This window comes from Rhineura floridana, chromosome 19 (assembly GCF_030035675.1).
Source record: "Rhineura floridana isolate rRhiFlo1 chromosome 19, rRhiFlo1.hap2, whole genome shotgun sequence".
Classification (NCBI taxonomy): domain Eukaryota; kingdom Metazoa; phylum Chordata; class Lepidosauria; order Squamata; family Rhineuridae; genus Rhineura; species Rhineura floridana.
In genome coordinates, this window is record NC_084498.1 from 4,815,001 (window position 1) to 4,839,579 (window position 24,579).

General features: G+C 43.3%; 1 protein-coding gene across 1 annotated transcript in view; it reads right to left on the reverse strand.

Moving 5' to 3' along the window:
* The window catches only part of ALDH2 (aldehyde dehydrogenase 2 family member), a 35,852-nt gene that overhangs the window by 5,555 nt on the left and 5,718 nt on the right, over window positions 1-24,579 (reverse strand). Inside the window, exons 2-8 of the mRNA XM_061602559.1 lie at window positions 20,977-21,081; window positions 15,548-15,688; window positions 15,075-15,154; window positions 10,125-10,236; window positions 8,100-8,228; window positions 5,760-5,873; window positions 2,688-2,790 (exon numbers count right to left, since the gene is read on the reverse strand). Of these exons, the coding sequence (XP_061458543.1) occupies window positions 2,688-2,790; window positions 5,760-5,873; window positions 8,100-8,228; window positions 10,125-10,236; window positions 15,075-15,154; window positions 15,548-15,688; window positions 20,977-21,081 (784 nt within the window). The remainder of the gene's footprint in view (window positions 1-2,687; window positions 2,791-5,759; window positions 5,874-8,099; window positions 8,229-10,124; window positions 10,237-15,074; window positions 15,155-15,547; window positions 15,689-20,976; window positions 21,082-24,579) is intronic.

The window sequence follows — 24,579 nt, forward strand, 5'->3', positions numbered from 1 at the left end:
GTGGACAGAGAAAAGTGTTTCTCCCTCCCTCCTAACACTAGAACTCCTGGACATCCAATGAAGCTGAATGTTGGAAGATTCAGGACAGACCAAAGAAAATACTTCACGCAGCACACAGTTAAATGATGGAATACATTGCCACAGGGGGCAATGGCCACCAGCTTGGAGGGCTTTTATCAGAGGATTACACAAATACATGGAGAATAAGGCTATCAGTGGCTACTAGCCACAATGGCTGCGCTCTACCTCCATAGTTGGAGGCAGTAAGCTTCTGAATACCAGTTGCTGGAAAATGCAGGAGGGGAGAGTCCTCTTGGTGCTCAAGTCCTGCTTGCAGGCTTTCCAAAGGCATCTGGTTGGCTACTGTGAGAACCAGACACTGGATTAGACGGGCCGTTGGCCTGATCCAGCAGGCTGTTCTTATCTGAAAACCTTCCCTTTCTATTTCACAGAATTGGAGTTAGAAAGGATGCAGAGGATCATCTCACACAGTCGCCTGCTCCAAGAGAATATAAAACATCTAAGCGAGAAAGAATGTCCCACTGCATGCGTTAATTCACTCAGCGATGCCAAGACAACTGTGTTGTCACTAACTACTGCTTCTGTGAATGGCCACTGTGGTTATTTTGCATACATTTAGGCTCTAATTGAACAGCCAGAGACTGTACTTTCTGCAATTCATTTCCATCTTGCCTGATTGTTTACAAATATCCTCGCTCCACACTGGGGTGGTCCTCCAACTCCCATCATCCCTCACCACTGGCTATGATGGCTGTGATGAAAAAATAATCGCATATTCAGGCAGCAATAAAAATGCTCCTGTGAGAGCTTCCAATTTAAAAAGACATTTACAGCCCTTTCCAGGGCTGTGGAGTCGGAAGCAATTTTGGGTGGAGTCGGAGTGTAGAAAAATAGAGGAGTCGGAGTCAAAGGTTTGGTGTACCGACTCCACAGCCCTGGTATAAGGCAGCTTTCCATGTTGTATCTAACTAATGAGGACAGGCCAGAGCTAGCAACTGAGGACTATAAGCACACGGCGACACTTAGTTGGCATGGCCGAAGTACGCGGGGGACTGAACGAAGGGCCAAGACTAAGCAGAGTAATGCTACTAGTGCCAGGATGGGCCAAGGGCCAATCACAAAGTCACAGCACTACACACACTCAAGCTCTGATGGCTGGCTGGGGCTTCCAGGGACCACCATAATAATCAAAATACAATGGCAACAAACAAAGTTCAGCTCAGGAACTGCAAGAGCACTTCAGGGCAAGTCTAACTCTCCACTCATGATCATAGGGCTGGGGAGAAAGAAGCCAGCATTCTACAGGAGCATGCAGCCAAACTGAGCGGCCGCATTTGGAATACTGTGTACAGTTCTGGTCGCCTCATCTCAAAAAGGATATTATAGAGTTGGAAAAGGTTCAGAAGAGGGCAACCAGAATGATCAAGGGGATGGAGCGACTCCCTTATGAGGAAAGGTTGCAGCATTTGGGCCTTTAAGTTTAGAGAAAAGGTGGGTCAGAGGAGACATGATAGAAGTGTATAAAATTATGCATGGCATTGAGAAAGTGGATAGAGAAAAGTTCTTCTCCCTCTCTCATAATACTAGAACTCGTGGACATTCAAAGAAGCTGAATGTTGGAAGATTCAGGACAGACAAAAGGAAGTACTTCTTTACTCAGCGCATAGTTAAACTATGGAATTTGCTCCCACAAGACGCAGTAATGGCCACCAGCTTGGACGGCTTTAAAAGAAGATTAGACAAATTCATGGAGGACTGGGCTATCAATGGCTACTAGCCATAATGGCTGTGCTCTGCCACCCTAGTCAGAGGCAGCATGCTTCTGAAAACCAGTTGCCGGAATCCTCAGGAGGGGAGAGTGTTCTTGCACTCGGGTCCTGCTTGCGGGCTTCCCCCAGGCACCTGGTTGGCCACTGTGAGAACAGGATGCTGGACTAGATGGGCCACTGGCCAGATCCAGCAGGCTCTTCTTATGTTCTTAATGTAAAATCCTCTCATCAGCTGCTGAGTGGGGGTTAAATCCTGCTCCACTGGCTGTGCCTGCCTGTTCATTGCAGCCAACAGACTTGTGCAGTCAAGGAAAGCCTGCAAAATGGCTTTCAAACAGCCTGGCGCTCCTGTAGGAGCTGTTTGAAGGTCCTTTTTTTTTTTTTTTAGCAAGATTCCAGTACAAACCCCTTCCTGAATCAGAAAGGGATTTGCATTGGAATTCCCTGCTATAACAAAGAGGGAAAATGGCCTTTTTAGCAGGGGTTTCCATGCAAACCCCTTGCCGCATGAGGAAGGGGTTTCCATGAAATCTTGCCGAACTGAGTAGGATTTAACCCGCACCTATTAGCTGATGAGCAAGGGTTAAATCCTGCTGCTTTGGCTGGGCCCCCAACACTGTCCTGTGGGCTAGAGGTTCCCACCTAAATTATAAGGTGCACAATAATTTTGGACATCACACTGTGACAGAATAACGTCTCTAATTCAGATGTTAGCTGAGAGGCTTCTTACTTCGGCCCAGGCCAGCCTCTCCTAGCTAGGACTGATGGGACTTGTAGTCCAGAACATCTGGAGGGCCCGAAGCCAGAGAAGGCTGGCCTAGATCCCAGCCATCCCCACCCTCTGCAGGTGCAAACCCATCCCACTGTCCTTCCTGCTAAGGAAAGAGCGCATCTTACTCTCAGCATCAGACATGATGATATTGGGGCTCTTTCCACCAAGCTCAAGTGTCACCCTCTTCATATTACTCTCTGCTGCAGCCTTCTGGATCAGGTGCCCAACCTATAAATCAAGAGACAGACAAATTTGTTGGTGGGTACAAAAATAAGCCTCTCTTATATACCAGCATAGCGTGGCAGGGTCTGCTGTATATATATGGGGGGGGGGAGAAGCTGGGCACAGTGCGCCCTCTGCTGGTCCTCCAGCACCACTACCAATAGCCCCTGGTGGTAGCACCAGCAGCAATGAGTGGCTGAATCTGGCCAGCTGTTTACATTTCCCATAAATGCTTCAGAGTGATATTATGTTGGGCAGATTGTGGGAACAGAATGACTAGACACAGCTGCCCTCTGCAAGTCAGTGTGCTACACTGGAAAAACATGAAGCCCTCCCACTCCACAGCTGGTGTCAGTAACAGGCCCTGCTGGAGCCCTGACAACTGCCCAAGGATGCCAGGTACTGGCATCGGCTCTGCTGAACAGTTATCAAGACCAAGGAGACCAGATTTATCTTCATTCTTTGCTGCTGGAACGAGAACTGGACATTTGACCATCTCAGGAGCCACCCAGGTTTTGCAGAGGAGAGGAATGGTTATAATTTATAAATTCTTCCAACAATGAATATTCCACTTAACAAAATCAGTTAAAATTGACCATCAAAATCAGAAAACTTACTTAAAATGCCTGCTGAAATAAAAATGTCTTCACTGTAATTTGCTGCATTTTTTGCTTTGCATAACTTTGTGCTCCTCTCCCTATTTGTTTCTCCTAAATGTGCTCTGCTACTAATGCCTAAATAAACTGACTTGACGTGTGAAACTTTTTAACATTATAGGAGTGTGGGGTTGCTCTCTGCTTCACGGGAATCCAAAAGAGCCTGTGGTAGCTGTAACAGCTTTCCCATATTGTGATTTAAGTTGTTGTTATTTTAATATTATATTGATGCAATTGTAACTTAGGGTTTTATTTGCACCATAAACTGCTCTGCAATTTTTAACGAAGAACAGTGTAGAAAAGTAATGAAAAAATAAAGTGAAATGAGATCACAGCATTACAAGCCTCTGATAACCAGACTGAGCCAAGACAACTCTCCAGGCACCAGCCTGAGAAAGCATCAGCTCCTGGATCTATTCTTCCCAAAGGCAACAAAAAAGACCTGGCAGGTGGGAAACATTCCAAGTCTTCACTCAAGATCTTCTGACATCAGCATCCTCAATGCAGTAAAAAATAAATAAATTCAAGAGCCTAACAGATTATATTGGCAGGATGCCCCAACAATTGCCTGCTGATGTCTTACAGCCCAATTCTGAACCAATTCACTTGCAAACAAGGTCCATTAATTTCAACAAAGCTTGGGTAATCGTATTTAGGATCACAGCCTAAGCAGGCACCTACTTTGTTTCCGTCTAGGAAGAGACATCCTGTAGCATTAAGGCTATGCTAAAACTGCAGCGAGAATTAAAACAATTACAGTTTACTTAGGAAGGCTTGAAGAAGGAAAAAAGTTAATGCGAACCCAAGCGACAGGCTCTACCTATTTTTATTTAACAGAATTGGTACATTGCTTTACTGCAAAAACCTCTAAGCCTGTGGTTCCTATGCTGTCCTCCTCCCGGACCAGTTGAAAATTGCAGAGGGTCTTGACAGACTACACCATGATTTTTCTGCCTGTTATAGCAATTGCAGTGACTGCACAAGATGCTGTACGATTTTTAATTGCATTTTTACGGACATAGATCATAGAATAGTAGAGTTGGAAGGGGCCTATAAGGCCATCCAGTCCAACCCTCTGCTCAATGCAGGAATCCAAATCAAAGCATTCCTGACAGATGGCTGTCCAGCTGCCTCTTGAAGGCCTCCAGTGTCGGAGAGCCCACTACCTCTCTACGTAATTGGTTCCATTGTCGTATGGCTCTAACAGTTAGGAAGTTTTTCCTGATGTCCAGTCGAAATCTGGCTTCCTGCAACTTGAGCCCATTATTCCGTGTCCTGCACTCTGGGATGATTGAGATGAGATCCTGGCCCTCCTCTGTATGGCAACCTTTCACGTACTTGAAGAGTGCTATCATATCTCCCCTCAGTCTTCCCTTCTCAAGGCTAAACATGCCCAATTCTTTCAGTCTCTCCTCATAGGGCTTGGTTTCTAGTCCCCTGATCATCCTTGTTGCCCTCCTCTGAACCTGTTCCAGTTTGTCTGCATCCTTCATGTCAGAGACCACCTGAAGTTTGGGAACCCTGCTGCTGGTTTCCATAACATATAAAATAAATGTTAAAATATCAGGAAGAGTCAGAAGTTAAAAACAAGTCAACCTAAAAAAAAGAGCAAATTATAAATAAAACCAGCAGTTAAAAATATACAATGTAAAATAAGATTACATATTCATGTCAACTTCACATAACTGGGGTAAGGTGTCACCTCACCTATCTTCCTATCGGTTAGCTTTTCCCAACCTTTGGGTTCCCAGATGTTGCTGGACTACAACTCCCATCAGCTCCAACCAGCATGGCCAGTGGTCAGGAATGACGGGAACTGCAGCCCAGCAACATTTGGGGACTTAAAGGTTGGGAAAGGCTGCTATAAGTCATGCCTATTGAAAGAAAAAACCCTGGATAACTTAATTTGAATTAACACTTGGCTATGATTTTTTACAAAGTATATAATTGGATGCCTTCAGTTGATAATCTGAGGCGTTCAAAGAAAAAAATTGAACTTTATTACCGGGGACCTCTGCAGTTTATTTTCTCCCACTGATTTGAGTAAGCTTATAAAATCATCTATTTTTAATATCCAATTATTCGCATTGGTTATAATTTTTTGTGATGTACTGTTTCTGTTTTACAGCCCCCGATAAAGGCCTAGAATATATACAGGCCGAAATGTGTTGGGCTTTTCTTCAAAATAAATTCTTTGCCAGCATCTTGTGATTGTTCACTTTTTTATTTGGGTCACCTATCTTCCACCTTTCCACAAAGGTGACTGCAACGGAGGAGGAGAGGAGGAAGAAGATGGTCCACAGTCCACAGTTCCCTCACCTCTGTGGAGCCAGTGAAGGCAACTTTATCCACTTCCATGTGAGAGGAAATGGCGGCCCCTGCAGTGTGCCCAAAACCGGGAATAACATTCACCACTCCTGGCGGGAATCCTGCCTGTAGATTTAAAAACACAAGGGAAGATGATTTCATCAGTGTGGACAGCAAAGTATTGACAGGCCAGCCCCACAGGAGAGGCGGGAATGACTATTTAAAGTTGTTCTTCATATTTCTCAAGCACAGAGAGCAGCTGTCTTGAGAGAGATAAAAACATGGCTGACGGCCTTCTCGAAGGCTTCCAGTCTGAAAGGATCTAGGGAGACGCCACCCCCACTGACCCCAAATTCAAATTCAATTCCACAGTGAGAAACAGAAACAAAGGGACGGTTCTCTCTTGCGACAGTGCTCCCTTGGGCCCACCAGTAAAAGCTGCTGAGCTGGAGTGCCTGGGAAAAGGGCAATTTCAGTGGTAACCCTGCACCTTTGGAACTCCCTTCCTAAGGAAACCTGTCGTCATTGTGGAGAGCCTTGAAGAGGTTTTCATTCCAGTCTGTGTTTGCTTCATTTTAATGTGCTGTGCTTTGAAAATGAATTGATACTCCTGATGAATTAGTAGATTTGACTTGGTAGGGCTATTATGTTGTTGTTATCACGTTGTCGGTCAACTACCTTGTGAGGGAGATGCGCCCTGAAAGGCAGGTTAGAATTTTTGAAACACAGTTTTGGTTGAAGTGTTTGATTTTGTAGAAAACAGTTTAAAACGTGAAGCAAAACACAAAAAAACACAAGGGGCTGTGCGTGGCATGGTGCTTCATGCTTTTAAAGGTTTCATTCTTGAATCAGCAGTACGTGGATCTTCACAGCATGGAACAACAAAAAGTCTAGAACAGTTAGGGCCAGCCCTACCATTTGGCAACTGTCTCAGGTGGCAGATGGCAACGGGTGGCAGCTGCCACTCCCCTCCCCAAGCTATTTCTCTTGAGACTTTTGACCTCTCCTGTCTGTTGAAGGAGGCAGCTATGTATCCTACACCTCCTAAAATAGTCTGCTTCACTCCGGGGTGGTGGAGGGTGCTCTCTCATTGCCAGTCCAGTTGACTGAAACCCCATCTTTTTACTCTGCCTCATGCTGCAGAAAGTCTCTGGCACACCCTGAGGGGAGTAGTGTTTCTCTAAAGTGAATCCTGGGTAACTGGAGGTTTTACTCTACTGAGTGTGTAGTGTAAATCTTCTATATATTTTGGAAGTTGTTTGCTATGCGTCTGGACCCCTCTTAAGCTATTGTAACCAAATTTTGCATGATGGTTCCTGAGATCAAGGAGCAGACGTTTGTCTATGTTTGGACACAACTGGACACCATCTTGAATCAAGATGGCGGACTGAACCTTACAAAACTGCTCTTATTTTAACCAATGATTTCAAAACTGCTCCGATTACTACTTCTTAGAATTTGTGAGCAAGACAGGATACAAGGCTCCTAGTACTAAATAAAAGGAAACCAGGCACCTAAAAGAGAAATCTTGTTTAAATTTCCCCCGAGTCATGTTAGAACGTTGAGTTAACTTTTCAACTAATGAGATTTTTTTAAAAAAATATTGTGTAAATTTGCTGGGGTGCTGAGACCGCTCACAGGAAAACTAGGCACCCCCACGTCTTCCGAGTGCACACGTGTGACAAGGAACTAGAGACCGTTAAAAAAATAGCTTGTTTGGAGTGCAAGCATCCTCAACACAATATAGGAAGCTGCCTTATACCGAGTCAAACCACTGGTCCATCTAGTTCATAGAATAGTAGAGTTGGAAGGGGCCTATAAGGCCATCCAGTCCAGCCCCCTGCTCAATGCAGGAATCCAAATCAAAGCATTCCTGACAGATGGCTGTCCAGCTGCCTCTTGAAGGCCTCCAGTGTCGGAGAGCCCACTACCTCTCTACGTAATTGGTTCCATTGTCGTATGGCTCTAACAGTTAGGAAGTTTTTCCTGATGTCCAGTCGAAATCTGGCTTCCTGCAACTTGAGCCCATTATTCTGTGTCCTGCACTCTGGGACAATCGAGAAGAGATCCCAGCCCTCCTCTATGTGACAACCTTTCATGTACTTGAAGAGTGCTGTCATAACTCCCCTCAGTCCATCTAATTCAGTATCGTCTACACTGACTGGCTCTTCAGGGTTTCAGGTGGAACCAGGAATCCCTCCCAGCCCTACCTGGAGATGTTGGCGATTGAACGTGGGGCCTTCAGCATCCAAGGCAGATGCTTTGCCACCAAGCTACGGCCCTCCGAGGTCACAGGGCAAGGACAAGGTGGCGTTAGGAAGGAAGCGGTTGGGAGCCCCAAGGACCCCTCACCTCTTTGACCAGGCTGGCCATGTACAAACCAGTCAGGGGAGTTTGCTCAGCCAGCTTCATTACCACCACATTCCCCGTGGCCAGCGCTGGGCCCAGCTTCCAGGCCTGCATCAGCAACGGGAAGTTCCACTGCAAGAAAGACAAAGCAATAAGATGAGATTAAGGGAAATCTAGGAGAACCTCCAAACTTTGCTTCTTGTGACTGCATATTTAAAGCAAAATACCCTTCATGGAAGCGGGTCCATTAGTGCAGGGCACCGCCTGCACCTGTCTCCATCTGCCCTCTGTCAGCCTCTAATCTGTTTGCCTTCCCGCTTGCAAGCAGGCCAGGGCTGGCCATCAAGCGTCGTCCTCCTTAGCCTCAATGTGGCCCTTAGAGAACTGGGCAGAGAGGCAGATGGGGACAAGGACAGAATTAGTGGGCTCTGAGGCATCGTTAAGTAATAGCTTGTGTCCAAACAGCCACCCAGTCCCAGCTTTTGGACACCCAGTGGACCCAACTGGACACATAAAATTTAATCTTTGAGATTGGAAGCCACCGAAACACTGACTAGAAGTATGACGTTTCAGTGAAACCAAGCAGAAACAGTAGCACATAGGGGCACACTGCACAATAATTCTTAGGGTTATTACAAGCCATCAGCCTTTCTGAAAAACGCCTTAACAAAATCTCTCTCCCTGCACACTAATGTCTGGTTCTCTGTGTTCGTAAGAATACTGCCACAGCAGGGCATGGATCGTAAAAAAAACCATTTTGAATTTTAATTTGCTTTTTTTAATGCATGTATTTACTGGTGGGTGGGCACGCTGGTAAGAATTCTGCTAGGCTAGTAACTTGTGTAAATGCATTTGCAAGCTGTATTTTATTTTAGTTTGAACCCCTTTTGCCTCGATCAAAATGTCGGGGTTTGTACATGGTAGAGAGGCTTCCACAGGCAAGCCGTCTGAATGAGAAAATGGGCACCTAGTCACAATTCCTTTAAAAACGCCTTGGTTGGCTCTGCTTACCATTGGCTCCACCTCCTGTTATCCTCCCTGCCTTCTGCCCTACTGGTCCCAAGAGGCCCCAGCTCCCCACTGATTCAGGATCCCTCTGCAGTATCTCACTACTTTAAACAGGAGACCCCTATTCTCCTTAGAGAGCTACCGATTCCAGCATGGTTTAACAATCAATCACTTTTCCCAGGGGACTCTGGGAATTGCAGCTCTGTGAGGGGAACAAAGGTTCCCTAATGACTCCCACCACCCTTCACAAACTACAACTCCCAGGATTTTTTGGGGAAAGCCATGACTCTTTAAAGCAGTATGATACCGTTTTAAAGGTATAGTGCAGATGGTGCCTCAAGAGAGATAGGGGAGAATAGATCTTTCCCCCAAAGGGGCTTAAAGAGATGATCAAACTAATTATCCAGGCTCCCGCTTCTTCCAACCGATGTGCAGAACGGGCTTGCTAATCACAAAGCCTCCTTTTCCTGCCATCATCCTGCCAAGTCGGACGAGCCTCTTTCATTCCAGTGAGCCTGGGCACATCTCCCACATCTACAACCAACACTGTGGAAGCTCAAGATCTCAAAACATAAAGTACTCATTAAAAAAAATGTTTCCACATGTCAAGACAACTGTAAAACAATACAAAATAAAATACCAGTGCATTATTTTTTTTAGGGAACTAGAGACAGCATCAAAGGTTAATAATGCTGGGTTCCTGCTGGGAGGAAGAGCAGGATATCAATCAATCAATCAATCAATCATACGGTAAGCATCTGCCCACACCCCAGCAGGGGGCAGGGGAGACACTGACAAGTGCCTGCTGCTTCACTGGCTCCCAGCCTGACAAGCAAGCAGGAGAAAAAGGGGGAAAAGCTGGTGATGGTGGGGTGAGGAAGGCTCACTGGAGGAACAGGGGAGGGGCATGGAGGAAGTCCCACCCCAAACCTGGAGCTGGCAGCGAGCGGAATGCAACGTTCCTGGTCCCTGTGGCCATGCAGAGGCTTGCTCCCAAATCCCACAGACCCCTCCACTCACTGGAATGATCTGTCCACAGACCCCGACAGGCTCATGCCGTGTGTAAGTGAAGAAGTCTCCATCCAGCGGAATGGTCTTCCCGTGCAATTTGTCCGCCCAGCCTGCGTAGTACCTGGCACAGAAGAATTCAACGGTCCCATCGTTCTGAGGCGTGATGCACCCACAAATCCCACAGACATTCACAGGCCTCTGTTTCATTCATTCCCCACCCTTGTTTATTCAGTCCCTGCCCGCCTGGCCCAGGTTTCTTACAGTCCACACCCTCCCTCGTGCCAGAACCCAGGGCAGCTGGCAATATTAACACACAATAAAATCTCAGAAAGCACTTAAAACTACCACTAATTCAGTAATAATCCTCAAAAGCAATATTATTTATTACTTCTACTACTGCTGCTATTAATTTCATTGATGAATCACTTCTTGTGAAGCATCCCAAAGTGATTTACAATATAATAAAAACCACATATAAAAAGTTAAAGCAATTGTATATATAAAAACAATTTTTAAAAAAAATGTACACAAAGTTTAAAACAACTGCCCCATTTCTCTCTCTCTCTCACGCACACACACACAAGCCTGTTCAAGATTTCACACGGAAGACAACGAGCAGTTCTCAGTGGCTCAGTTTAAGCAGCCTGACCAGCTAGAACACCGCCCAGAGAGCTACTAGCTATGGGCGGTTTAAAAATGAAATGAAATAAATAAAATAACACGGCCCTGGATAGCTTCACCTCAGACATGACAGCTCTCCCCTCTCACTGGCCTAATTCTGCCAGCTGAAAATAAGAACTGCATTGTGGGAAGACCATAAGATTGCTATTTACTTGTCTAAACAGAAGGGGGAGATGGACTTCACAGCACAACCACTGTCATTCCTGATGTGAAGTTTGGTTAGCATTGCTTCAATTTTGTAGACAAAGATCGACATGCATGTCTTAGATCTTTAGTCAGGAGGAGTGTAGAGAGGCTACCCTGAGCTCCTTGGAGAAAGGGCATGATTAAAAATGTAAATAAACAAGAACACAGTGAAATTGCTGTTGGCTGTTAAAGTTCTGTTAAAGAGTTAAATTTCCATAAGGGAGCTACAAGGCCAGGAGAGCGAAAGTAGGTGTTCGTGCCAATCCCAAGGACATGTTGCCAAGCAACCGGGGCCCTGGCAGCTGCCTTATCAGTATATATTTGGCATGAAGTCACCGGTCGAGTGTGGGGGAAAAGGAGTTTGATGGAAGACAGCTTGCTTGTAACTGTATTCAGAAAAACCTTCTTGTCAGTAAAGTGACTCTTAAAAACCTAGTACTTGTCTGGCTGATTGCTTTCAACGGGGTCCAGCCTGTCACTATTCTGTCCTGCTTCCTGGCACATCCACTGGGAACCATCTACACATCCAACAAGTGGTAGCAGAGGATGGTTACGTGCTTCCATGTGGATGGTTCCTGTGACAAGTTCCTGATGTTTCGTTCCTGAGAGAAAAGCCAGAAAATAGGAGCAGAGAGGACAGGCGAGAGAAAAGCAATAGTGGCGAAACCGAAAGCTGAGCTGAAAGCAGTGTCAGAGCCGTGGGAAAAACTGACAGTAGGACGAAGGTGAGAAGCTCTAATTACAAAGGCGGTGAGAGGTGAAAAGCGAAAGTATGTCTGTTTCGTTGTCAGCAGGATTGCCCCTTGAAAGGCTGACACAAAAGAACTATGCCAGTTGGAAACAGAGAATGCAGGCATTTCTAGTGAAAGAAGACGTTTGGCAAGTCATCGCAGAAGACCCACCCGCCGTGGTGCCAATTCCAGCAGATTGGAGAAGGCTGGATGAAAGGGCAAAGGCGTTAATTGTTCTTGCTATTGATGATTCTCAATTAATGCACGTGCGTGATGCAGCAACAGCTAAGATAACTTGGGAAACTTTGAAAACTATTCATGTGAAAAAGACTGCTAGTAGTAAAATATATCTAGCGAGAAGATTGTATCAGATGCGCTTATCTGGAAATACAACGATGGCAGAGCATTTATTAGAGATGAATAAACTATTTGCTGAACTGGCAGAACGTGAAGTGGAACATTCTCAAATGCAGCGTGTGTATATTGTGTTATCGTCTCTGGATTTGAGTTATGACGCTCTGGTGAGTTCAATGGAAGCCATGCAAGATGCAAACCTGACCATGGACTATATAGAGGGCAAACTTTTGCAAGAATATCAAAGAAGGCAGGAAATGGCAAAGCAAGAAAAGACTGAGTCTAAACACTTGCTAAACAAAAAAGCAACAGAGGAAAGACTGTATGGACAAAAGGCATGTTATTTTTGTGGTTCCAGGCAACATCTTCAAAGGAATTGTGAAGCAAGAAGAAGAGAAAGAGGAAGAAAACCATGTGTACAGGTGATCTATGCTAGTAAGAATAAGCAATGTATTAACAATGAGCAGGGAAACAAATGTAATGATTTATGGGCTTTGGATAGTGGTGCAACAAATAGCATAATCAAAGATAAATCATTGTTTCACACATTTCGTGAAGTAAATGATCAGGTGATATTGGCTGACGGATCTAAGAAAATCATACAGGGTAAAGGGACAGTGAAACTGGCACAATTCAATACTATTATGACAGACGTGCTGTTTGTTCCAGACATTGAAAGTAACATAATGTCAGTTTCTAAACTCAATGAAATGGGGTTCAATGTGTTGTTTCAAAGAGGCTCATGTCAAGTCATGAAAGGGAACAAAATATTCATGAAAGGAATAGTAAAGAACTCATTGTTCTTCTTACACTTGCAACAAACAAATCATTTGCTCATGTGTGCCAATGAGAAACCCCATAATAATTGTGTACATTTATGGCACAGAAAACTGGGACATATAGGATATGAAAATGTGGTGAAAGCAACTGAGAACAGTAATGATGTTATATTAAAAAGCTGTGGTAAATATGTAGCTTGCAATGTGTGTCAGCAAACCAAAGCAGTTGTAGCAGCAAAGAACACAGAAGCCATGCCTAGTACAAACACACCTTATCAGTTGATACACGTGGATTTAGTGGGGCCATTTCAACCAACGCAGGGGGGTGCAAAATACTTCTTGACTATAGTAGATGATTTTTAAGGTATTGCACTGTTTATTTACTGAAAGCTAAAAGCGAAGCTGCAGAGAAACTGAAATGGTTTATAACAAAGATTGAAGTGCAGTTTGGTATTAAGATACAGCGAATGAGATCAGACCAAGGGGGAGAGTTCACTGGACACTCATTAACGGAATATTTAGAGAAAAAGGGGATTAAACAGGAGTTAACAGCCCCATTTACTCCACATCAGAACGGGGTAGCTGAACGCCGGAATGGACTGCTTCAGGACTCGATGAGAGCAATGCTGTGAGACTCATCTGTGAAAAATGGCTTTTGGGGAGAGTGTGTTCTTTATGCAGCTTACATTCAGAACAGGTTATTCCATAAGGCTATTGGAATGTCTCCTTAGGAGAAATTGTATGAAAGAAAACCCAGGCTCCGACATTTGATTTGGTTTGGTGCAACATGCTGGGTGCACATTCCTAAAAGTAAAAGATCAGGGAAGCTGCAAAAGAGAGCAGACAAAGGATTCATGCTGGGTTTTGAAAACACATACTACAGGGTCTGGATGCCAAAACAAAGGGCTGTAGTATTAAGCAGAAGTGTGCAAGCAATAGAGCAGGATTGGGAAGATTGGGAAGAGAAAACACACGTGGATTTGGGACAACCTGATATTAATAATGCACAAGAACAGGCTGTCACAATACCAGTAAAACAAGAAGAAAAAGACAGCAGTAGTGAAACTGACTCCACCAGTTCTAGCTCTGATAAAGACACAGAGGAAACACCAGACACAGAGGATACAAAGGAAGAAATAAAAATACGTAGGTCAGAAAGAACTACCAAAGGAATTCCACCAGTCAGATTTCGTATAAACTCCATTAAAGGTCTACACTTTAGTAACGGGAAAAAATGGGATGATGGATTTCATGAGGATTAAATGTGAATGCTGAAATTACTGTAATAAAAATTGATGCTGAATAAAAATGAAATATAACTGATGTTGATGTAAACTGAAAAATGTATCATATGGAGGAAAATGATATAAGTGAATGCAAGAAATGTAAATGTAAATGTAATGAAAAAGAAAGCAAAAATGTGAAAAATGTAAAAACTGCTTATGGAAATTTAGGTGGGGGCTTGTTGGCTGTTAAAGTTCTGTTAAAGAGTTAAATTTCCATAAGAGAGCTACAAGGCCAGGAGAGCGAAAGTAGGTGTTCGTGCCAATCCCAAGGACATGTTGCCAAGCAACCGGGGCCCTGGCAGCTGCCTTATCAGTATATATTTGGCATGAAGTCACCGGTCGAGTATGGGGGAAAAGGAGTTTGATGGAAGAGAGCTTGCCTGTAACTGTATTCAGAAAAACTTTCTTGTCAGTAAAGTGACTCTTAAAAACCTAGTACTTGTCTGGCTGATTGCTTTCAACGGGGTCCAGCCTGTCACTATTCTGTCCTGCTTCCTGGCACATCCACTGGGAACCATCTACACATCCAACAATTGCTGCAAAGTTTCTATGCCTACTCGCCTGGAGAAGATTCAGAGTCATCTCACGCGAGTGGCTATTTGCAAGTCCACTGTAAATCAAAAGTTGAGCTAGATGGACACTGGTCCAACATATCATAGAACCAGCCCCTAGGGAAAGCACTAAGGAATCACAACTAGTCACAGCTACACAAGGATTCACCTCTTCCCCAATATCCAAGCTTTTCTATCAGGACAAAACTTATCCCCAAGGACAGATATCAAAATCTGAACAATGGAAATGAGGGTTCACCACACCGAGAACATCTCCTGCGCAATTCCTGTTTCCAAGAAGTTTGTGCAGGACAGGCACCCTGAACGCCAACGCCCTCATGTTCCTCCTCTGCCCAGTAACGCTTGGGGCTACATGATTACGAATCCTTACCGTAGGTGTTTGATAACCATGTCTAAATCCACCAGGTAGGCAATTGAGTATGGCTTGCCATTGTCCAAAGTTTCCAGAGCCTGTGAACAAACAGCAATTATCAAATCCAAATGCTTTCCAAATTGGATGGCTTAAAAAGGGGATCACATGTATTCTTGAAGTATAACACTATCGATAGCGAACACTCGTGCTGGCTATGTACTATTCCGAGGATCAGACGCAGCATGCCTCTGAATGCTAGTTGCTGGGGAGCGTATGAGGAGAGTGCGCTTGCACTCGGGTCCTGCATGCAGACTTCCCATAATTACCATCTGGTTGGTTACTGCAATGACAGGATGCTGGAATAGATGGCCCTGATCCAGCTGCGGGGCTCTTCATACATCCCCACCCTCCTGCCCGAAATTCCTTTGTCGAGGAATCAAGTGCCTGCTAGAGACTTCTAGAGGAGGAAAAGAGCAGAGTGTTCCACATACCGCCAGGTATGTCCGGTCCCTCTCAACCAGATCAGCAAGGCGGTTCAACAGCTTGCCCCGGTGGGAGGCGTCCATCCGCCTCCAAGGAGATCCAAACTTGAATGCCTCTTTGGCTGCCTTCACGGCCTTGTCGACGTCTGCCTGGAAAGAAATCGAGGTGGGGCAGAATAAATGGGCAAACCCGAAAGCAGACTGGAGACTTATAAACACTTTATGGATCTTTGTAAGGTAAGCGTTCAGGAACCCATAGAGGTGTGGAAAAGGGAATTAGAATGTATCATACAGCCTAAACAATGGACAATTACTTTAGAATCTATCCAAGATGTTTGCTTAGACCTGAAATTAAAATTGATCTAGCAAAAATTAATATTCTACATTTGATGGATTCCATAATGTTTGAATAGGAAGGCACTTTCCAATACAGACAGATGTTGGAGATGTAATGCTGAGAATGCCTCATTCAGACATATGATGTAGACTTGTCCAGTGATATACTATTTCTGGTCTGAAGTTGTTATCCTCATTAATTTGTACTAGCGAAATCCTTGATATTTGATGTTCATGTGCTTTTAAATTACATTCCTATAGTGAGCATGACAACAAATTTTGCAAGCCCTGATGGTTGCTAAGAGTACGGAAAGATAAATACCCACCGTCTATGGTCTGAGGATCTCACTGCCCTGGCTGCTTTTGAACATATTTCATACAGATGTCAATTTTTGCATGGATACCTATTTGGACATCTGGAGGCTTATATTAATTTATATGTGTAACTTACTGATGATTATTGTATCTGTAATGGAAACTGATGGTGGTTTATTGTTAGTATTATTCACACATTATTTCTTTTTCTTTAATTTTTCTATCTTTAACATTTTTATATTTTAATTTTATTATTTTTCCTCTTCTTTTTCTCTCCTTTGTTAAATCTGCAAATTAAAAAAAAATTAATTTAAAATATGGGAGACTGGAAAACCACTGTCCAATCAGAATTAAGAACATGTAGCCAAGTAGACAAATAGCCAGCTGGAGCTTATGAGAGCTGGAGTCACAACCTCTCAGGTTTTCTCCACTTTCCCTCTTTGATACTGAGCAACAGAACAATTTGTGCACTAGGAAAAATTGTGGCCTCAATAAGACTGTTTCTACCATCTTACCTACAAGATCTAACAATTCTAAAATACAGAAAAGCTTTTTTTAAAAAAAACAATTTTTCAATGGTATTTCACTCTCCATAGATTACAGAAGGTCCTAATGCTGTAGTAACAGCTAGAGATGTAAATCTACTCACATGGATTTTATCTACATATTTAGGTATTGTCCAAGTTTACAACGTTTCTGGCGGGCAAACTCAGGCAAAATTCAAGAAGACAGGATATAATATCCCACTCAATCCAACTAAAATTATTATGGGATATCTGAATGGGAAGGCAGAAACAATTGATTTAGAACTATTATTTAATTTATTTGCTGTTGTCTGAATCGGTACAGTAGAGGCATGGAAAACTGCACAACCCCCCCCCCCCCAAATCACGGACTGGTTAAGAAAAACATGGGATGCTACAATGCTGATTCAGCTCACTTATTTTTCCAGACATTATTCAGGAAAACAAAGATTCACTGAAAAGTTGCCTGTATTAATTTTTAGAAGAACAAATTTCAAGTGAAAATCAAGTCTTGTGCGTATGTGTTTTTCTATACGGTAAAATTACATTTTTATAATGGTTATATCAAACATATTATCTGTGGTTTTCATTAGATCTTTTTCTTATGTATAAATACTTCTAGTTCTGTACACTCTTTTTGTGTCTGTTCTTTTTTGTTATAAAATGTATTTTTTATTTAAAAAACAGCTTTCTTGAGTGAATGATTGGATGTGTTGCCTTAAGCAACACTTCAGGGCTATTTAAGAGAACTCCTTTCCAAAATTATGTATGTCTATGTGAGATGTCAATATTGAAACACTGGTTCCTGCATTGCTCTTTGCTGCAGAAATGTGTGCAAAGAGCTCATTATTTCATTGTTATCATATCACCCAAAGAATCCTGGGAACTGTTGTTAGGAGAGCCCTATTACCCGAGTGGTTTAACAATGAACCCTTCGTACCAGGAAACTCAGGGAATAAAAGTATAATGCTGCTTTAAATGTACAGTACAGATGGGGCCTCAGCATCATGCCTTTTATTTTGCATGCATTTTAAAAAAAGATACTAGCATTGTGATTTTGACACTAGCTGCTCACGAATCAGAGACTGCACTTTCCACCATTCACATTTTCTATTATCAAGCATGACAGAGATGGAAGTAGATTTGGTTCACATTTTAATGTGTACCATACTTAATTTTCACGCCCTGAAACAATATCCTTCAAAATGTGCGCGTTGTAGTGAAAGTGGGGAGCTCTTCCCCGTCTGCTCTCACTGTCCTAGGAGTCAATCCCCAACCTTGGGCAATTGATCCCAGCAAATCCTGGTTTGCCAAGGTTGTGCACGTCAACACCAACCCTGCAAGGTAGTACTGCCACCACCCTTCAACTGGTTAGCTACTCTGGGGCAAAGGGAACCCCAGAGCCCACTTAAACACCTGAGCCTCTCAGGACCAGAGTCTAGATACACTCCTGGCCCCTTCTGAAGTCTTAGGTAAAAACGTTTCTCTGTTACACGGTAGCTGTGGTCAAATGGCAAGGACTGAATTTAGGAACTGACCCCTTTCTCTGGAATAAACACACACTGGTTTAAAGTAACTAAAGTTTATTAAAAAGAAAATAAGAAAAGCATAAAAAGGTTACAAAAAGGTACACACAAACAATTTGTAGCAGCAAACTGAATCCTAAAACCATACACCCAAACGGGTAAAGTATTTAATAGAAAAGATAAGGGAAAGTTTCTTGGCACAAATCAAAATAACAAAGCTGTTTGCCTAGCTATACTTACAAGAGCATAGGATCTCTCACTGAATAGCCTTCTTCCCCTCAGGGAGTTGTAAGTCAAGATGTAAATGGAGCCACAACAGAACATCACCATAGGCAAGGTGGTGCTCCGAAGTGGGACACAAACCCAGAGTTCTGAGCCTCCTCTTATGGAGGAAAATTCCCTCCCAGCCGGAGACAATTAACCAATTAACATTTTCATCAAAGGGATGAAAAAACGATGTTCCCACAGCACCAGGCGCCTCCTCTTGGTTTCCCATAACAAAGCAAGGAGTTTTACGGCCTTGACGGAACCAGGCCCCTTCCACTGATAAGAAGGTGCAAAATTACTGTAAGCTGGTACAGCTGTGTAATAAAAACTACCAAGTCACAGTGATGAAAGAACATCAAAGATTTAACTGCTTGCTAGCAAGCTAACAAGGAAGATGTCAAGGGGAAGAATTCCCCATAAGGCTTTGGGAGTTAGCCATTTTAACAGCAGGCCAGGGTAAGGCTGGCAAGCTGGCATGACACATGTCACCTAATTTTGTGATGCAGCTCTCCTGCCAAACAAATGTGTATAAAAATGCAGCTATTAGGGGAACATGTGGACATAGATGCACAGTGGTGAAAATAGCATGCAAAAATGCAATATATGGGAGAGGGGGAATTGCTTGCAAAGCAAGTGTGCGTATTAGGCAAAATTGCATACATAAATGTGCATGTTAGGAGAAATGTGCGCTAAAACAGACAAATCTATGTGAGGACTTTCTTTTTAAAATCACAGCTGATGCAGAAATGTGGCAAACTGCCCCTAAATTTGGAAAAATGAGAATCCGAGACTGAGAGATTTGTCGATTCCCTCCTCTTCCTGACCAGAGGCTGCTTCTGTTGAGTTAATCGCTACTCTTTGAGTGCTGCCTGCAGGGAGCCAGCTCTTCAGTTCTGTGCAGTTTTCGCTGTGTCACTCCTGTTTGCTCACCCAACTACTGCTATCTCAGGTTCCCCCGTCCGAGATAGCGCCATTACAAAAGCTATTAAAAATGCTTTCAGACGTATATTTGCTGCCAAACACAGGCCATATAAAGGCTGTTTCTTTGGTAAATCAAGGAAATGTTTACTTTGAGCATGGCTGTCCGCCAGGGGCAGCCTGTTTGTTTCACAACCGCTGATGACGGCAGACCAACAGAATGGGTGGAGATCTGCATGTTGCCAGAAAGTTATTTTTGGTGTGATCAAGTGCGGGGTGGGTGGGTGGGTAGAGTCTGTAGAAAGCGGCAAGCTGTCAGGTAATAAATTCATTCCCTGTCAATTCTTGGAAGCTCATGGATGCTTAAAATATAGGAACAGACATACTGAGAATATCCAAATGCCATAGTAGCCGAATATATTTATTTGCAACTAAAAGGGGGGGAGGGAAATCACAGAGTTGCGAGCAAACTCCTGAAATCTCTAGAACTGGTCAGGCTAAGTCTAAAGCACAAAGGGGTAGAACAAAATGAACACCCCAATAGGCACCAATGACCACTAATCTTAAAGGTGCCACATGAGTTAACTCTTCATATAGATTGTATCAGTCAGCCTTACGATGACACTTGTGGTGTTATTCTCCTCATGCGAGACGTGAGGCTGAGGTTCACGAGATAAAATCACTTGCTGAAGGCCTGGGGGATGTTTGTACCTGAGCCCAAGATCCAGTATGGAGCCAGCATGGCATAGTGGTTAGAGTGCTGGACTAGGACCTGGGAGACCAGGGTTCAAATCCTGACTCAGCCATGAAGCTTCCTGGGTGATCTTGGGCCAGTCACTGTCTCTCAGCCTAACCTACCTCATAGGACAAAATGGGGAGCAAGAGAGCCATGTTTGGATGCCACTTTGAGCTCCTTGGAGGAAAGGTGGCATACATATGTCACAATAAATTACTAAAATAAGATCCAAAGAGGGGTGACTGGGGCATGTTTCCTGACTCGTCGTTCATTCTGGGGTAGGACTGTAGCTCAGTGGTACAGCCCTTGCTGCATGCAGAGGTTAACTCGCTAGAGTCTTCCAAGAGGGTGGGAAAACAGCCCCCACCCCAAAACCCTGGAGAGCAGCTACCGGTTACAATCCTGTGTGAGATGAACCCCATGGTCTGACTCAGTGCGAGGCAGCTGCACACACACAGCCTTCGCCAACCAGGTGAGAGTAGAGGAGACTAGCAATGACAACCTCGGGGCTTTCTTCAGTTGGACTGCTCCTCACAAGAGGGACAACTTTACATTGTATATCATTTATTTCTTGTAGTATTTTAAAAGTGTAAACCACCCTGAGTGTCTTGGCAGAAAGGTGGTATATCAATTCAACAAATAAATAAATAAATAATATTCTAGAAAACACCAGATTGGCAAAGGCAGCTCTATGCAATGCCAGCCATTTGAAACCTTCAAGGGATTTTTTCCCCTACTTCACGTAAATGGTCCTTTGCTCCAAGATATTTAAAGTACGGATGAACTGGGACTTGTATTTGCCCACCAGCATAGTACCTTGTCTCCCTCGGCAATCTGGCAGATAACCTCCCCTGTGGACGGGTTGATGGTCGGAAATGTTTTCTTGCTGACTGCATCATGCCATTCGTTGTTGATGAAGATCTGCAATTAAGAACATGCCCTGTTAAGCATTTGGGACTCAGCTGAGCCAAATCCCTTGTATCTATTGGTCATTTCAGAACAAAGGCGAAAGGGGAAGAGCTTGCTAGATGGACAGCTAGATGGAAACTTCATGTTCAGAGGCAGTATATCTTTGAATTCCAAATGCTGGGAAGAGACAACAGGCAAGTCTTTTGCCTGCATGCCTTGACTGTGGGCTTCTCAGAGGGTCCTGACAAATCCCTGCAGGAAGCAGTATACTAATTAGATGTCTGGCACAAACCAGCAAGGCTCTTTTATGCTCCTTGGCAACATCTGCATTTTTGCTAAGGGATGGAGGCCTCAACAGCTCAGTGGCAGCGCACCTGCTTTGCAGGCACAAGGCCCTGGGTCCAGTCCCCAGCATCTCCCGTTAAGAAGATCTCAACTAGCAGGATCTCCTGCCTGAGATCTTGGAAAGCCACTACTAATCACAGTACCAGGTTCGCTGGGTGAAGGGTCTACCTTGGGGCAGGGATGGCCAACGTAGTGCCCCCCAGATGTTGCTGGACTCACAACGCCCATAATCTGACCATTGACCAACCAGCTGGGGCTGATGGGAGTCGGAATCCAACATCTGGAGGGCACCACGTTGACTACCCTCTCTATAAAGGCACCTACATCTGCCCATAGGCCCAAGATCCTTAACAGTCATCGGAACAGCCACAGCCAATGGAAGGGGGCCTTCTGTATTGGGGAGGGGGCGGAATTTAGCAGAACAGTAACTTAAATGAAATCAACTGGGGTTTCCAAACTGTGGTCCATGGACCACCAGTAGTCCACGAGCTTCATTCAGGTGGTCCGTGGCACATCTGTGGATTTGTGGTTGAAGATGGGAGACAGCACAGCACATCTATCTCAACTGAATATTCATCCTTATTTTTAATTGTATCTTATTGCTTCTTTTGCTTCTTATATTGTACCGTATTGTTTTACAGTTTGAATTCTATGGAATTACAATTGCTACAACAGGCAGAAGAATCATTAAGTTGTCCCTTGAAACCCTCATTAATTTTCAAGTGGTCCATGGGGAAAAAAGGTTTGGGAACCACTGAAAGTAATCAAAATCTTTGGTTTGTTTTAGGGGATGGGTGGCAATTTTTTTGTATCTGTTGCTTTTGTATTTGTGCTGCGCATTTTTATCTAAAGTTTTTTTTCATAGCTGTTTACCAAAAAGCCTTTACAAACACAGCAATGTATTACAAATGCAGAATCTGCTGTCCAGCTTCTTTACACAGCACGGGCAGAGATAAGATCCACAGAAAGCGTTACTAGACTGTAGCAAAAAGGACAGCATCCTCTTCCAGAACAAGTCACCAATTCAACAAGAAGCAAAAAATGTTCCAAGCATGCCCAACAGCTTGCAACATCACAAACACGGAAGATGTTTGTTAGTAGAAATAAATAAAACTGGCCATCTATATAACTGCTGCTGTCCCTGATCTTCCTGGTTACTTGGGGATGAGGGAAATGCCCTTGGGAGGGGGCCCTTTGCCAGCCTTTGTGACCTACAGCAAATGCCCAGTGTTTCCATTCTCTGGAGCCTTCTCCTGTCCAACAGCACTAGTTATAATGCCACTTGGGCCCAGATATTTTGCATTTTCTCTGCTCATTTTGATGATAGGTCTTAACAGCTGACAATAAGGTACATTAAAACACGAAGCATTTACTTCTATGTTTATTTTTGTTTAGCTCTAGTAAGGAACGGAGGAGAATTTTGTTTGGTCTGCAGTGCATTTTTAATAAAACTGACCCAATTTGCACCGATTGGAATATAATTATCATTCAGATTTTGCATTTCTCCGAATTGTGCAACACAGTTTCCAATTCAAAATGCATTCAAGAGGTAGTTTAGGATAAAACACATTTAGAAATGCATACTTTGAATAATATACATATTTAAATGCATATTATGTGATAAAATACACATTTAAGTACATGTTGAAATATAAACGTACAGACTAATTTTCATCCGGACTGTAAAAAGAAATAGATTTATGCAGAAGCAGGACCACACAGACTTGTGAATAAACACATGCCACATTGACACAGACCAGAAATGGCTATAGGGCAGGCCTATCAGCAACAAGACAAGAGTGCCAGAACAACTGCAATCCAAAAGACGATGGGGACTTCCGGGAAGGGTGACTTCGCTTGTGCCTGCTTTTGAGACGGGCTCCCGCCTCAAAAGAAGCTTATTCAGATATAAATCAGTCAGAACATTTTTTTTTTGACTGATGAAATTTCTCCCGGGCAGGGAGAAACGTAGAGATCAACCTCAAAAGCCTGTTTTTGTTGGGAGGACTGGATTTCATTAATTTATGAGAAAAGGTCCAGCCAGCAATGCCGGACGGACTTCCGAACAAGCTCTATCTGATTAATGCGATACGTTTATCTTTTCTTCAAAGAGAAAACGGACTAACAGGCAAGCACCCTTCTTTCTATTATTTTTTTTACTTGGTTTAAATTGTTGCAGCAAAAAGAGATTTGTCAAATGAATCAGCTTTAAAGAACTTCTGGGTGAGCTATAACTCTTCTCTGTTATTTACGAAATTAACAGTTTATCTCTGTTTCTATTGCAAAAAGCTGTCCTGGAAGTGCATTCTAAAGATATAAACAGAAGAGGGATTTCTATTCCGAGGAACATTATATTGTCTGGGACTATTCTCTTTTTGGTCTATTTTATTTTGACGAATCTGCTTCTTCACGACGCCACTAACTGTTTTGATGCTGGGAACTAAATTTGTTTTGTATTCTTGAACATAGAGAGATAAGGCAGGCTGCTCTGTTTATACTGTGATGTCATCAAGCCTGGAATATTAACCCAATTGTTGCTGAAATAAGAAGTGGTTCTTCTTTATTTTTGTTTTGTTTTGTTTTCATGGTTTTAAAAATGGCAATCAAGAAAGTGGCTGAGAATCTGGAAGTAATTATGTTTCAGAAAATAATGGATGAGATTGAGATAACGAAACAAACCCTGCGACAGGGCAGTAAGGAGCTGAAAATTGAACTGAGCAAAATGACGCAGGAGCTTAAAGAAATAGGGGATCCTGTGAGAGAGGAGAATGAGATCAGAGATGAGAAAAGAAAAAATAAAGGGAAGATACAAGCCCTGGAGATTGGAACAAATGTGGAATTGGAAAAAGATCTGGAGTTTATGGATATTAGAAATAAAATCTACTGTTTGGAATTTAACATTATCTCTGAAGAAATTAATGAAGATATTAGAGATAAAGTTATCAATGGCTTGGATAATCTTCTGGACTGGAATGACGTGATGGAGCTTGATATAGAGAAAATCTATGGAATTAACTGCAGCCATGTGACAATGGAAAAACTCTCAAGAGATGAGCCAGTGCATTTTGTAAAAAAGAAGAACACAGATATGACTTTACAACAATATTTCAGCAACTTATTCAGAATTGATGGCAAGAAAATATTTGGGATAGAGGAAATTCCCAT